We start from the raw sequence: 15,923 nt of genomic DNA on the forward strand, positions 1-15,923 counted from the left end.
TTATGTGACTGAGGAGCATCAAGCCATAGTATTTTTGGATGTAATCAACTGTCAGGAAAAGGGGGAAAAAAAAGAGTTGTTCCTTCCCCTCGCGCTCCCACTCCAGAACCCCCTCTGTCTCCAACAGCCCCCCAACAAAATCCCGTCCATTCCATCTGTGCCAGACCTGTTTATGTAGAAGACAAACAACGAGCGGTGAAAACCATTTTTATTGTGGTCAGGCTCTTCGCCGCCCCGGCTCCAAAGGCAAGGGGCAAAGAGGGGGGAATCTGGTGGAGCAAACCCCCAGAATTCTGGACCCCGTGGATAATCTCCAGGCCGGTTTCCCAGCCTGAAACTCCCACAGTTCCCATCTCCATTTGCTGAAGACCCAGGTAGAGGTCGACCTGTCTTCACAGGCACATTGCTGCCGTCTCCACGACAACGCGTCTGCTTAGAGAGCGTTTGTCGTCTCCACCATTGATGTGGGTTTTAGTTTTCCTGCCTTAGATCAACATAAACCAGAGCAAGAGGCCCCGGAGAGGCACACGCACGACTCCTGGCTGGAATAAAAGCGTCCTGACTCGTCCCCGCTGACAGAGGAGTGACATCACAGCTGATCCACCACTTGATCCGTGTCAGCTGGAGGCGTAGACTGTGGACAAATCTGAGTTATAGATCCTCTCCGTGGGTCTCAGGCTCTGGACAGGGATCATCCGCCCCAAAATAAAATTCACTCATCATTTGTCTTGTCAGTTAAAACTGTTTTTTTTTTTCCCCCATTTGCAAGAACTTATGATTACTTTATCTATGGCAGCATTTTACAGACTCGGGTTCAGAGCGCTGGATGAGTGGACGGTAGGAGAGAACTAATCCCCCAGTAAGACCCGTCTGCTGACCAGCGGGAAATTCGGGCCCCAGTTTTGGCTGTTTCTTTGTGGCGCTCGCATCCAGCAGGCCGACAGAGGCTCAGGGATCAGCCATGATTCCGAGATCAGCCTAAATTCTTAAGCGCTGTTCTAAACGAGTCACCACCGGTGGGTTCCAACTGCACCAAACATCCAGGAAAACACATTGCAAACAAAGATGTTCTGAGGACATTGAATGTTTTCTATATGTTGTTTTATGTTACAATGATGGTATGGTGAATTGTATAATGTCATTTAAGTAACAGATTATAATTATGTATTAATTACATTGTACTTCCCCACTAATATTTAACTCATCATTCATTTTAACTCTATGTGATCACCAAACTCTACAACGATGTGTTGCTTCCTTTTTCACTTGCAACCACAACTTCCTTTTCCCTTAGAAAAATGAGCAGAAACTCGTTTCACAGAGCCTCGTTTGCTTTATGAAAATTGTTTGGCTCAGATAAATGCAGAAGAAAGCAGGCAGCATCAATAAATGAAACACTTATAAATATCTGCATAATTTGTTGTAGACTAGATTAAAATACTCATTTTCATTGCACATCTACACAAAAGTAATATGACCAGTAAAAACGAGCTGTTTGCTCGCACACAACCACTAGATGGCGCCAGAGCCCGCATTTCTGCAACGGTAGATTATTATTTTTATGCAATTAAAGTATAATTTCCAGTTACTGCTGATGTTTGAATATTGCTGATTCCCTTTAATAGAGAAAGAGTTTGATTTCTGTTGTCATGTGTGGCTGTGAGAACATTTTCACTGATCCTCAATCAACTCAAGGAACAAATATTTAACTAAGAAGGATTTATTGCAGGCAAATAATACCATAAATAATATTTACAAACTATAAAACAACATTCTGTTCTTGTGGGGTTCAATGCTGGTGATGTCATCTATCATTTGAGACATCATTAGATGCTTAGAAAGCTAAATCCAGAAACTTAAATGTTGGCCTACGCTCTAATATTTCTTCCAAATTATTTAAAGATTAAATGTTTAGGTTTAATTACAGGAAAATAAGGGTTTAAAAATAAGCCATAATACTGAATGTGAATTCAGACAATGTGCAGTAAGTGTTCCAGCAACGTCCACAGGCTCTAAATAATGAGTTGGGTTTGACGGCCCGCAGCGTCTCTCTGTGGCATTAGCACAGAAGCTCTCACGCTTGAGGTCAATTTAACTTCTCTAAACCAACACCAAATTTCCACTTCGAAATGTGCTCTGAGGTTTTCTCACGTCTTCAGCAGCGTTTCAGGACAAATGGTGGTCTACGTGTTGATTTGGGTCATTTTTTTTGTGCCTCCACTGTGAGTGGGAGGAATATTTGATGAATTTGCTGTTGTAAGCAACTGCTCCGCATCATCTTTAACAAAGTTAACTTGCCAAATTGCCCTGACGTGATAAAGGGAGGGTGACAACGGACTGAACCTGTGGTCCAGCTCAAGCGCTCCAGGTGGAAATTTGTGGGGGGAATCCTCATGAAATAAGAAAGGAAGGAAAAAACAATCACTGCACTCGTTCAGAGAAAACAACAGTAGAACCCACCAACAAACACCCGTGTCTTCAAGGAGGAAAGCCATTCTTGATGTTGCAATAAAGGCCGACTTACAAACGTCAGAGGGGGCAACGATGCAGAGATGTTGTGATTTAAATGCTTGCTTTTGGTAGAACGAACTGTTCTCAAACCCTTCATCCTTCAACGATCCATCAGAGGACCTGGGGAAACACGGGCACCCATAGAGCCTCGCAGGTTCTAATGGTTGGGTGGTTGTTGTCGTTGTTGTTTCTTCATCTCCGTCTCCAAGTAGAAACTCTCAAAGGCTTCCGCCATTTCGGGCTCCAGCTCGTCATCGGAGTCATCGTACCTGCGAGCAGGAGAGAGCCTCTTTAGAGCCTGTGGGGGTCTTTTGGGGAATACTATAAATAAAAAAACTGCTGAAGGTGGTTTGTGTAACAGAGACAGAGACAGAGACAGAGAGAGAGACAGAGAGAGAGACAGAGACAGAGAGAGAGACAGAGAGAGAGAGACAGAGAGAGAGACAGAGACAGAGAGAGAGAGAGAGACAGAGACAGAGAGAGAGACAGAGACAGAGAGACAGAGACAGAGACAGAGAGAGAGAGAGAGAGAGAGAGAGAGAGAGAGAGAGAGAGACAGAGACAGAGAGACAGAGAGAGACAGAGAGAGAGAGAGAGAGAGAGACAGAGACAGAGACAGAGACAGAGAGAGAGAGAGAGAGAGAGATGTGAGCTCAGCTCTCTCTCACACCCAACTGCTGACTACACTGAATCTGAGGAAATGGTGGACACTGTTGCATTGTGGGCTGGTTTCTAAGCTCAGGGGCCCACAGGTTACATCTGAGTGAGGTCACATTAAAAAAATAAAAAAATAAAATAAAAAATCAAACTGGAAATTAGCAGAATTAGTGAAGCTCTCTAATCAGTGAACAGATCGTAATTAACATGCACGCTGGGACACTATGATAAAGACAACAAACCACATCAACATCTGCCAGGAATGACGTGCACGAGGATGTCCTGTACTCACGCTTCGTTTCCATTTTCTCCAAAGGTATCATGGAAGTAGTCCTGTCTAGCCAGCATTTCCTGGTATTTCTCAGCAAATTCTGCGGAAGCAGAGCCACAAATTCAACTTAAAAAGGCGAATTTCATCACTACTGAAGGATGAAGGGAGGCTGTAAACAAGAGTGACGACAGTTGCTGTACGGATCTGCAGAGATCTTGGATGAGGGATCTAAAAATGGTCACGTCTTCAAAAAAGTAATAAAACAAGTTCTATTCTCTGTAAACACCCTAAAAAAAGTCTTAAGTGATCCAGGCTGCCGTGTTTGCAGCGAAAGGATTCAGCTGAAGTCACGATGACACGTTCACTTTCACTTTTCTTTCTTCAGCTACAGTGATTTTCAATCATCAAGATTAGTTTCTTTTTCTGGGAAGCGCCTGTTGAGTTCTGTAAACTAGGGGGCGCCACGAACGCTGCGCCGCAGATGCTCGGGTCAGCTGCGGTCCCGGTCCCTCTCACCTGGGTCTGCTGCTGTAAACGCGATGCCGTCCTCGGTGTAGAACGTGGGCTCGTTCTGAGAGGAGAAAGAAAACCGGATGAGAAACGAACCCCGGCAGCAGAGCGCGGGCGGCGCAGGCGACCCTCACCATGAAGTAGTTTGGATCATTGTCTGGAGTGGCGTTGCTGGCAGGAACGGCGTCGCGGACTCGACCCCAGTCACTCGACCGCAACTCCACAAGTTTCAGAAGCATCTGCCTGACGTCCCTGAAGAGGGAGAATTGGAAAACACCTGTGTCGTGTTTCAAGCGTGTTAAAAAGGAAAAGGGTTGGCGGTGCAGACGATCCACACCTGCTGCAGGTCGCATCCAGGAGGATGGTTTCTATTCTCTGGATCAGTTCATCCATATGTGCTTTACCACTTTCCTTCCACTCGTCTTCCAGGACGGAACCTGTCAGCTGCGAATTCACAACACGTTTTCAAGACTTCGCTCAGCCACAGAGTCGCCACGCGCGTGTAAAGTTGTGAAACCTTGAGCAGTTTGACGGCGCAGATGAGATTTGTGTCGACCGGATGGCTGAACAGAGTGTTCATGAGGTCATTGAGGGCAGACAGCAGGACATGAGCTCGATCTGGAGACCCCTTTGCACTCTTCACCTGAAGAAAAAATAAATAAATAGTTGAAGATGTGCTGGTGGGCAAAACTGGGACCAAGTTAGTGACTGAAAGATTCGGTTGCTTTTCTCAGTAAGAATCCTCCGTGTGACAGATTTGCAAGCACGCTTGGCTTTTACCTCCAAGTTAAGGTAGAGCTCTCCGAGAAAGAGCACAAAGGAGTGGAGCTTCTTCTGAGCCTCGGCATCTCCCCTGGCAGCCGCGTCCCTCTGCTGGTATTCTACTTGACATCTACGGAGGACGCATTGTTAATTTAAGAACAATAATTACGGCTATTATTGTTTTGTACAGCAATATTATATGCAAATGACCTTTTTAGGAGAAGCTGACGGAAGTTGCCGCTCGGTGGGCTGATAGCGAGATGATGAGACAGGTAGTTACAAAGCCTGGCCCCCGTGTAAGAAAAGTTTGGAATGGTGGTAGACTGCGATGGCAGACATCAAGCAAACATGCTCCATTTAGACAGGATTTGGCTCCAATCTACACGATTTTGAGTCGATACTGATGTCAAATGAGAATAGAGTTCTTCTTACCTGCGTGAAGATCAGGTCAACAAGCTCATTCAACGTCTCTTCAGTATTAACCCAGGAATTGATGGTGTCGCTAATGTACCCAATATCCGACTCAAAGGACCCTGGTGAGGTGCTCAGGTGACCCAGAAAGTCTGTGACCATGTCAGCCAAGCATGGTTCTCCATAAAAGTGTTCGCCGTCAAAATAAAGATTGTTGTTCTATGTACAAATAAAAATCAATGACCCCCTCAAATTTAAATACAAGAAATATCGACACCATTGTGAATATAACAGACAAGAAAAGAAACTGAGAGTGTCAGGAACTTACCTCACACATCATCCCAGCTGGTACAAACTCTGGAGCACTGGCTGAGAGGGTTGATGAGTTCACCGCAGGCGCCTCTTGGGTAAATCTATCGGGGGAAGATGTGTTGTTTGCGTGTGCACTTTGCTGCGGGATGCTCTGCCTTTTTAGATCTGCAAATCAGATGGAGTCGTTCAGCTAATATGCAATAAAGACAACCCCACAACAGACGCCACTATCCTCGACGCATGCGCCTGGGAGAAACACGGGATCTACATTTCGTGAGAAGTGAAACTGAACCTTAGTCTTTGTTTTTGACGATTCTCAACTTTAAAGGCGTTAACCGGAAGATCGATCTCACTGGCCAACCGTCGACATCTGACTGGGAGCTTAATTTAGAAGCTACGTTACCTCACTTGAAATGACCATCCAACAGGTGCGGGTCACTGTGCCAGGATGCTAACAGTTACTAACATCTTGGCAACTAGCTGCTAGTTTAGCAAATGGTTGTGAGATTAATCCACTCAAGGAAATTGGGGACACAGACAAGTTCAACAATCACACGTTCTGTGACCGTCAACAAATGACATCGAAGAAATTTACACGAAATCGAGAACATGCTTAAAATTAGCCCTTTAACGATCCGTGTTGCTGTTTGACGTAGCTTATTTGGCGGTTTCCCACCTTCACCAGCCGTGTCGTTGTGCGGGCTCTCTGTAAAAGACGGGGATGTTCGCGGTTGTCTCAGCGGAGAAACCGTTTGGTTGTAAAAAGTGGTGCTGGTGTTGGGATCCCCGGCGGTGCCCACAAACCCAGGGTCTGCAGGAGGACTTCGGATTCTCCCAGCTCCTGGAGCTCGGTTAAAATTGTCATTCATGACTGTTGGCCTGTCAGTCTGACTCTCAAATCCACATCGGCATGAATTAAAAAAATCAAGCGGCCCCGCTTTTCTTTTGGAGACACTTCTTTATCTTATCAGAATAAAATACGCACTATCTCTCATACTGGATGTTCCGTATACACAACTTTTTGTCCACTTCCTTTTAACAACAAACCCACTACCAGTGGCTTCCTTTGACGTAGGAGCTGAACTACCGCCCTCTAGCGGCGCGGAGGACAACCGGCCAAATTTGGTAATAAGAAATAATGGAAGCAGATTTATCGAATGTAAGAATAAATTACTAAATTATGACATTTGAGTTTTACAAAAAATTTCAAGGTTTTGTCTAAAAATGTAAAATTAATTTTCGAATTTTCCATGGACTTTAGGTTTTTGTTTTAATTTTTTCAGCATTTATTCTTTAAATATAAAGTTATTGGGATATCTTTTTAATCAATGTACTCTCTGCTACAATAATTTCTTAAGAAAGTGGTGCATTTTTTGATTGAAGAGTATGTTTTGGCTAGACAATACCTTCAGTATTAAGAAATCCTTCCAAGAAATCAACATGACTGTAGTGCATCTAGTGTAATATAATGGTACAAATTGATTGATATCATAAAGAAAATCGTAACTACATTAAATGACCTCACATTGATTCAAATGTTTGTTAGTGGACAAATCATATCAATTTAAAAACAACAAAATGCATCGCAGACATGCCTCAGAAGTGCCTCCCTATCTGAACTCACTCAGTAGCTGCCCGCAACAAACATGTGTTGCACCAGACCTCTCAGCGTAAGTATTCATTAGTTGTTTCACCCTCTGGTCATTTTCCACTTGTTTCCCAAAGCTGGATCGCATTATAGCACAGAGAATTCCTGTTCCAGAAATGCAGAGACCCACTCTGATAAAAGATTACTGCCCTTATTTTTTGTTATTGTTGTTTTTTTCTCCACATGCCTGCCTCTTGGAGTACGTTCAAATATTCAAACTCGGAAATGTATAATGACAAAATGTCTTGCAAGTCAGTTGAATATGTTCTTTGCAACAGATATTAAACAGAGCCCCAACACAGCAATGCATTTCTTTTCCCCCCTGATTAAATTCCTGTAAATGTACTCACTGTATACACAAATGTATACAATGTGGTTTAACATTTGGTAACATTGAAAGTTCAACATTTATGAGGTGCGGAGCAGAGGGTTAAACAGTATCTGATATGTTGCCTAAACTGTTATGTTGGAATGGAGTGAAACATTCCTCAGAATAAATCATCAGTGATTGCTGAGACAACCATTAAATACAGAAACCCTTAACAAAAATGCTTTCCTCATCCTGGGATTCTTATTCTTATTCTGTAGTTACCAGCCTCTTTTCCCTGCAGCTCTTCTCCTACTTTTCAGATGAGAGGACATTGGGCCTGAGGTGTAAACGTTCTCCCTGCAATCTTTTCATCTGCCATCAGGGCCACTGCCACTGATCACATCCCTCATTCTGTCTCCTTCATATTTCTGCCTCCGTACGTATTAGCTGTGCCGAATGAATTAAAGAATCATGTGGCATTTCTGTCAGCCCCAGGTGCCTTCAGGGATCAATATTCATTGTTTTAATTAGGAAATGCTGAATCTGCTTATTAGATCTATTAGATCTCTCCCTCCCCTCCCCTCTCCTCTCCTCTCCTCTCCTCTCCTCTCCTCCCCTCCTCTCTTCCCCTATGAACCTGGTCCTATTCAAAGTTTCTTCCCATTAAAGGGAGTTTTTTTCTTACTTCACCAAAAGTGAACTGAGCCAAACCAAAATGAACCAACCTAAACTGGACTGAACTGAAGAGCGATGTCAGAACTGAGTGTGGTTGATGTGTCTGTTGTGGAGCTAAACACTGTAATAGCTGCATATAGACCAGCTGCAATGAAGTGAATATATATCTTTTCCAGTTAAGTTCTCAGGTGTGAAGAAACATGCATAGTCATAAAGAGAAGAGGACTAAACTGCAGATGAGAAAATGCTGTTTATTTTCACATAATAGAGTTCCTATAAAAGTAAAGAATGCAAAGGAATGCTTTACTCATGAGTGTCCCCTTCAGTTAAATATTTCACAAAATAAATAAATCATTACAATAACAACCAGGACACAGAGGATTAAACAATTGCTGTTAAGACATCTATTCTTATGCCCAGTCATGAAAAAAATGACCGCTCATTTCCCTCATCGGAAGCAATTTCTTTCCCTCCCATTTAATCTGTTGGTGAATAAGGATTATAAATAACATCTTACAACATCTCCTGTATCTATGTGTGACAGTATCTCCCATAGTTTCCACATTACACAAAAGGTCCAGTTTTCAAAAGTTTGGCACAGAGAAAAAAGGGGGAAAATCTAATTCCATGCCACAGAAAACACAGATCTTCATCTTTCCTCACCAATTAAGATGATCTTGATCAAAGCCATAGGAGCAGTGACCATGTTTTTATGTAACAGTGTTAGTGCCTTGTTTTTAAATGTGTCTTTTTTCCAACTGAAAGTCTTTATTCTACAGCTTCTTTTTTCAGTATTTGTCCAGTGCTGCATGTCCTCCTTTTCCAATAGCGTTCTCCAGTTCACACCACAATTGGAAGGAAGTGGGTGGCCCTGTTCTTCCTGCGGGTTTTCTTCCCTCTCAGCGGCTTCCCGTGGACATTTAGACCCACAAACATCTGCCGCTTCTTGTTCTTCCACATGGCCGATGCGTACGTGTTGTAGCCGTTCTCCTCGATCCGCTCCTTCAGACTGCAGTCAACGCCAAACTCCCGCTAAGAACAAAAACAAAGATGTGTTGCCATCATTTGACCTGTGACATTTAGGAAAAGCATAACCACTGTCTTCCATTGTGGTTGCACTTGGCGTCTTGTTTATACTCCCTCCTAATCTGCAATGCATGCTTTTCTTTGTGTGCAGGACTACGATACACTCAGGAAAATTGCACAGTTCTACTTGTGGTCTGTGTGCGCGTGTGTGTGTGTGTGTGTGTGTGTGTGTGTTCGCAGGCCTGGTTGTGATTCAGCTTTGACCCAGCAGTCAGAGAAGTAAAGATAAGGACAATACTCTGATAAGAGCAGAGGAATCCAACACTATCTCTCTATCTGGACCCTTCAGATTGACCCCTGACCCGGATACTAACCGCTCCGTAAACCTCTCCTTTCCTGCTGATAGCCAGGTAGTAGTTGCTGTTCACCCCTTTGATGGCCACCACTCCCACGTCCACCGAAGTGATCTCCAGAATACCTAGGATGGAGCAAAGAAATATTGCTTATTCAGTGCACTACAGGTCCCGAGAAACAGTCCTCACCGTGTGTCTGCTTGGCTCTTTAGCGGAGATAAATGAGAACAATACTCCGATTCACGGTGAGTAATAAAGGATAACAGCATATTTCATGTTCATTATGCAACCTTTGATTGTGGGAATTTCGTGTCGGGTTATAATTATTGCTCAGGCACATTTATCATTTCAGTGATATTATAAAGTTACTTTACAGCCTACACCTGTGTAACTGATTCCAGCTGCCCAGTCCATTTAGCCTGCAAAGTAATGGGTGGATACCACTGAAGGTCTAACGTTGTTTATGATTTGTTTGCCATTTGCGTTTTCCGAGTCCCCATTGAAGCAATTCGAGTAATTCTCCTGGTCTGTTATAGAACTAATTTATACCCCCAGTTAACAAGAACAGGCTTTGGCTGCAGACAGCTGTGGTTATTTGTGTGGTCTCAGTATCAGGGGTCAAAGAAATATAACTTCCTAACGTGTCCTTTGACCACAGAAGCATGTGTGTGTGTGTGTGTGTGTGTGTGTAACCCCATGTTCTCATGCCATGTTTGATGTCATGCCTTCCTTCCTGACTTTCTTTCCCCGTTTCCTGTGACCTGTCACTATTTTATCCCAGTGAGTGCGTGTGTACACAGACACACACTTCAGCATGGGGGTGTGAACTCTAAAGACTCGTTGACGTGCTTTGATCAGACGTGTGGCCCCTCCTGTGTCCGATGACTGCTTGCGTGGGAGCCCGGTCTACCGTCAGACCCACTCTGTGGTGACCAGGGTGCCTCTCGGGCTGCCAGCCTCAAATACGAGCGGACAGTGACGGATGCAGGTGTGCGAAGAACAATCCCTCTCTTAAAAATACAGAAGATTCGCTCCTCATCTGTGAGGTCTTAACTGTATCAGTTTCGAGTTCAAATAGCGGCACCTCGGGGCAGTGAGGTCTGGAGCGGCGATCTAACGGTGGGGACTGTGACACAACGGCCATTGAAGATCAGAGGGGGACTGGTTTCTGAATGGGATCGGGTGTCAGGTATGGAGTGAGGATGTAAGACAATCTATGGCGGTCTCTGGCTTTTCTGTAAACATGGGAGGGATGAAAGGGAGTAGAACAGAGGGGGACAGAGAGAAGGACAGAGAGACAGTGAGACTGGGGGTGGAGGGAGGATTAGTAAGGCTGTAATGATCACTGATCAAAGTCAGCCACCGGAGGCAGCGGCAAGACAGGTTGGACACACATGCACACACACATGCACTTAACATCCGAGCAGGTAAATGTAAAATTGCACCCTCGACCTGACTGTGGAACTTCAACCTTGACTATCTCCTCAGACCGCCAATAATAGCCAAATTATTGCAGCAGATTTGGGAAAAGATCTTAAAACACCTTGATTTAATTTCAGATCACACGTTGGAGCCTTAAATGTGCTCAGCATGGGACAAATTTTAAACCACACATGAAGTAAAAAAAAGTCAGTCGGCCTCATTTTGGTGTTTTGTCAGCACACTGGGTCTTATTTAATATACTCTGGCTGGAGTTACAGCAGTTAGTGTTGGGCTGGTTCGGGAATAAAGGCATTCGGTGCCCGTGAGAATTAAAAGAGGTTTTATCCACAGTGGGGCAAGCACAAACCCCTCACCTCAGCCGCATCGGTTGTTTTTCCAGGTAACCCTTGAACAGTTGGGAAAAAAACCTGGTGAGATGGTTTTATTTTGCAGAGAAATGGTGTGGAGTGAGGCATAAATCAGATGATATAGTAATCACACTTGATAAGGACCACACTGTGTGTATTTACACAGGCGGGATATTCATCTATTTCCCCGCCTCAGAGCAAAGCAATACATCTCTCTCCATGAAACTCCGTGAGAGCGCCATCTGTTTTCCCCTACATTAAAAAAAAGGCCGCTGCTTTGATTAAAGCACTTGAACATGCACGAAGGCACACACTCAACGTGCACACACTTGCGTGCGTACACACACATACATACGCAGGGTTACCTACACTTTACACACACACTTTTTAATGTCATGTCCAGAAGCATCTTGCACACATGGTCTGGAGCCCACAGCAACACAACTGGTGGGATCACACTCACACACGTGCACGCGCGCACGCAGACACACGCGCACACTCAGGGGGATGCACACAGGGTTACCTAAACTTCACATACACACTTTTTAAATCATGACCAGAAGCATCTTGCACACATGGTCTGGAGCCCACAGCAACACAACTGGTGGGCTCTCTCTTACACACATGCGCACACACGCACGCACGCACACATACACACAGCCGTGGATAATTAACCAAAAGACTTTTAACTCTGTGCTTTTTGGTCCCGTTTAACAAAAGTTCATCTGCCACTTGAGAGCTGCTGCTCGTATGAAGAGTCAGAGTGAGTTACAGATTCGGAATTATGTAGTTAGGCCATGCTAATGGCTGCATTGCTATCCTTTTTTTTCTTTGCCTCTCTGTAACCTCACCTTAGCCTCCAAGTAATTTGGACACCATGTGGGACAGTTTTTCACTGGCATCCCCATAAATCTGTGGGAGGCTGGATACTGGCTCTTTAACAGACAGCGAGTGGCGGGTCCTTGAAGGGCCACAGGCAGCAGCCATAGTCGAACTCTTATCTGTCACCTCTCACAGAATAATCAAATCCCATCCATTTTGACCTGAATGCATCGTCTTAGAGGGTCTGACACAGTTAAATTGAACCAGTCCTACACTTGGTGAAAAGGATGTCTGCCCTGGGATCATGTCCAGCCTCGGGGGGCCACAGCAAAGACTGAAGCTGCTGTTGTGTAGTATCCTTTGCAACGCGAACCTGATACGAGGGCACATAATCCACGCACAGTGTCCCCAGACCCCCTCGGGACACAGCTTTTTGATGGCACCACCGCTGACACTGAAGACGCACAGCTTTGATGTGGCCACAATGACGCTCCGCTATGTTATTCATGAACTTGTCCCTCCAGAGAGCCCCCCCCCAACACACACATTTTCATCTCCTTGCAGAACTCTGTATTGACTCAACAAAGAGGAATTGTGGGTCATTAAAAACACATATAGCCAGATCATTTTCCAAACATACATTAAATCTAAGGTGAATACATGCACGGCTGTTATGATAAATACTATTTAACCAAGGCTACAAAGTTTAATGTGGTCAGAAAATTAAGTTGTTGCTCTCTCTCTCTCCCTATATATATACCGTGTATATATGTGTGTGTTTGTGTGTGTGTGTGTGTGTGTGTATACTGGGCCTTGCAAGTGCCCGCTGGCTGATAGGCACACAGACGTAGCACGGTGGGAATTCTGGGGGACTAATGGGAAAGCTATTTTACTGACTGATATGCCGAAACGTACAGCATGTAATCACTTTAAAGACATGTTTCGACGAGGACACATGTCAAACTGCTTTAAACAAATGTCTGTTCTGTGACTGAGGGATGTAATTAGCTCAGCTCCGGCTGGCAGGCGGGCAGCCTGAGTGGGAGAGGTAGACACAGGGAGGCAGAAACAGTCTGCAAGCATCAGTGAGGCTGACAAGTTTGCACCCCCTCTCTGAAAGCCCTGTTCCTCTGTGGCTGTTATCAGCGCTGTTTACCCTAGACTGTGAAGACAGCATGATAATGACCTGGTTATCTGACCCTGCTTCTTTTTAAACCATCTGGGAGCTAAAATCATTGTGCTGAGTGTTTGGACAGCAAAGATATCAGCAGGACGTCTGGTTTAAAACAAAATGACAACTCTGATCGGGGTTGCCTTCTTCATGCTGGTTTCATTAAGACTATATTTAAATCATTTGGTTAAGGCAGCAGACAGCTGATCTCTGCCACTGTGAAGTCCAAAAACGTTTTTTGCAAACACATTTTAAACTCATTTTCAGCTCACCTGCTCCTTCAGAACATAATTGACAGTTGCTGGATTTGAATTTGTTACTTTAGAGTTACTTACTGAGAGGGTCATCCTTGCTTTTGGTTCCATTGACCATTCCAGCTTTATCGATTCTCAGGAAAAACTTCTGGAATGAAAACAGCTTCCTCATCCTTATGTCCCCTTGGAGATGACTGTAGCTGCGCACATGCCTACCCTGTGATCCCCGAGTCTGACCTGGGGGACCTCTAGCAGCTCTGGGCCTTAAGTCAACCTCAGACTCAGAGGCATTCAGTGAAACTCTGAGAGTTTGCAGGTTTGCAAAGCTCACTTTGTTCTTGTGAAGACGGCAGGTCGCTCCAGGAAGGGAGAAGCAGAAAACAACCAGTGCAAACAAGAGAGGCAGGGACAGAGAGGGAACCAGTGTCGACGAGCTTAGTCTGGAGGCTGTGCCCGATACAGAACTACAAGGAGCTCCTGACCCAGTCCTGGAGAAGCTCGAGGCAGAGGCAGCCTTACTCCCTCCAGCAGCCCATTGGATCATGGTAGTGTGCTGTGTGAAGGACTAGAAGCAGCCTCAGAGCCTGGGACATGCTGCTGGGGGCGAGGATGGGCTGGGAGCTCAGGGAGGGGAGCCCACAGTCTACAGGCTTCAAATTCTATGATTTCTTTCAATTTTGGTTTTAAATTAATCACATTAAAACTCACACCGTGGTCTCCTCACCACAGGAAAGTCAACCTCTGCTGTTAAAAATTAACTAATAAGGATAAAGAATTCTTCCTTAATTGTGTGATAAAGTTTTGACTGTGACCTTTTCTGCTGCTCCAACAGTTGCTCCTTGTGTTTCCAGGCTGAAATTCAAGGGGGAAAAAAGGCTTGCTTAAATCCAAGTCAAAAGTTTGCCACTTGTTGAATTCCTTATTCCCAGAGAAAAGCAGAAGGAGCACCCGGCTGTCTACCTGTCTGATAGCTGCTACAGACCACGTGTGCAGAAGGCATTTTCAGATTTCACTGAAGGAAGGAAAACGAAGAGCCAGGATTTATAGAGGAATCCTGCTCCATCCAGGCGCATGTCAGATAATCCATCTGTCTTCTGTTGCCCGGCTCACTCCCCTCTCTCTCTTTTGCTCTCTCCACCCAAATTGCCCCCACCTCCTTTCAGCATCAGGGCAACGGTCCGGGGAGGTCTTTCCCGCTGTCTGGGGGTTGAGTCAGGCTTGTCGGCCTCCTGTGCTTCAGTATTTTCATATGAGGATACCTGGCGAAATCGCTCACTCACACAAAATGACTGCGTCGGGCGTAGCTGTTAGTTATTTGGTTCCGCCCTCCCGTTACTCCACTTCCCCTCTCACATATGGGAGCAAGTACTGCTCTGTGGCATGCCCGTGTGTGTGTGCGTGTGTGCCTGCATCCAGATAAATACAAGTCACAACAGAATGCAATACTGGGGTCAGGTAGTACCTGATCGGAGCAGATTAACCCGGATAATGTTGATCAGTGCTTTATCGGCTAATCAGCCAAAAACCTTCAAAGGTGAGCGAGATGAAATGCATCCACTCGTGTCTCAGTTCAGGACATGATAAGTCAAACAAGCGTCTCTAAAAACTTATTAAATTCCAGCCTGGATGCGGCAGAGGCCACTCTGCTTCTCTCACTCTGCTTTATCATGGTGCTCTCTCCCCTGCTGTGCTGGAGAGCCATGATCCTCTCCAGTTTCACTCGACTGTCCTTCCTCTACGACTCAGGTGTCCGGCTGGCCTTCGCCTCGTTTGTTCCTCAGCAAGAGACGTGGGGATGGACCCTGCTGCGGCAGATTAGACGGCTACGCAGCCTCCATGTTATTTGTGGTTGAGGCAGAGATACAACTGACAAACGGAATTTATGCTGATCCTCAGGGGATCTGCCCCGTTCCTCGCGATCCCTCCATTAAATCATCATTTTTAGTGCCTGCTTTTAGGCCTGTCGACGATCTACAGCCAGAACAGCGGTCTGGTGGCTTTATCTGTGGACATAAACAAACCAATCTTATCAGCACTTCCTTTGCAGCGTCCCTTCCCTCGGAGATAACCTGAACCAGCACAGAGGAAACGGACCTGCTGATTTTGTACTGAAGCAAGAATCATCATTAATGTGGTTGATATTCCTATTTAAATCAGCAAGAAAATGTTTACATAACAGAAAAAAATGAAATGATTGAAATGAAATGAGGACATGTCTGTCAGCCTTTTCGATCCCCCATCAGCTCTAAATGTTGAGTTTAAATGTGATGTAAGTGCCTCCGTGAGCCTCCAATGATACTGGCATACTCATAAGATTTGCAGGATTTATTCAGAAGCAAGGAAAAGGAAACCATAACAATTCATGTGCACTTTTCCAACTAAATGCAATATAAGCGAGATTTGTCTCATCCCTGTCGTTGTTCCACAGCTTTGCCGTTCA

General features: G+C 45.0%; 2 protein-coding genes across 2 annotated transcripts; both read right to left on the reverse strand.

Moving 5' to 3' along the window:
• Positions 1–1,704: 1,704 nt before the first annotated feature.
• Positions 1,705–6,476, reverse strand: paip1 (poly(A) binding protein interacting protein 1). Its single transcript, XM_057032090.1, has 11 exons — positions 6,111–6,476; positions 5,451–5,599; positions 5,144–5,341; positions 4,922–5,034; positions 4,730–4,841; positions 4,467–4,592; positions 4,287–4,393; positions 4,084–4,201; positions 3,956–4,010; positions 3,461–3,539; positions 1,705–2,780 (listed from the first exon to the last, which is right to left on the reverse strand). The coding sequence occupies exons 1-11, from the start codon at positions 6,301–6,303 to the stop codon at positions 2,669–2,671; spliced, it is 1,362 nt and encodes a 453-aa protein (XP_056888070.1). The 5' UTR covers positions 6,304–6,476; the 3' UTR covers positions 1,705–2,668.
• A 1,822-nt stretch (positions 6,477–8,298) lies between these two features.
• Positions 8,299–14,884, reverse strand: LOC130526399 (fibroblast growth factor 10-like). The gene is made up of 3 exons (XM_057034032.1): positions 13,565–14,884; positions 9,468–9,571; positions 8,299–9,099 (listed from the first exon to the last, which is right to left on the reverse strand). The coding sequence occupies exons 1-3, from the start codon at positions 14,025–14,027 to the stop codon at positions 8,908–8,910; spliced, it is 759 nt and encodes a 252-aa protein (XP_056890012.1). The 5' UTR covers positions 14,028–14,884; the 3' UTR covers positions 8,299–8,907.
• Between the last annotated feature and the right edge of the window lie 1,039 nt (positions 14,885–15,923).

The sequence above is a fragment of the Takifugu flavidus genome, chromosome 5 (genome assembly GCF_003711565.1).
Source record: "Takifugu flavidus isolate HTHZ2018 chromosome 5, ASM371156v2, whole genome shotgun sequence".
Classification (NCBI taxonomy): domain Eukaryota; kingdom Metazoa; phylum Chordata; class Actinopteri; order Tetraodontiformes; family Tetraodontidae; genus Takifugu; species Takifugu flavidus.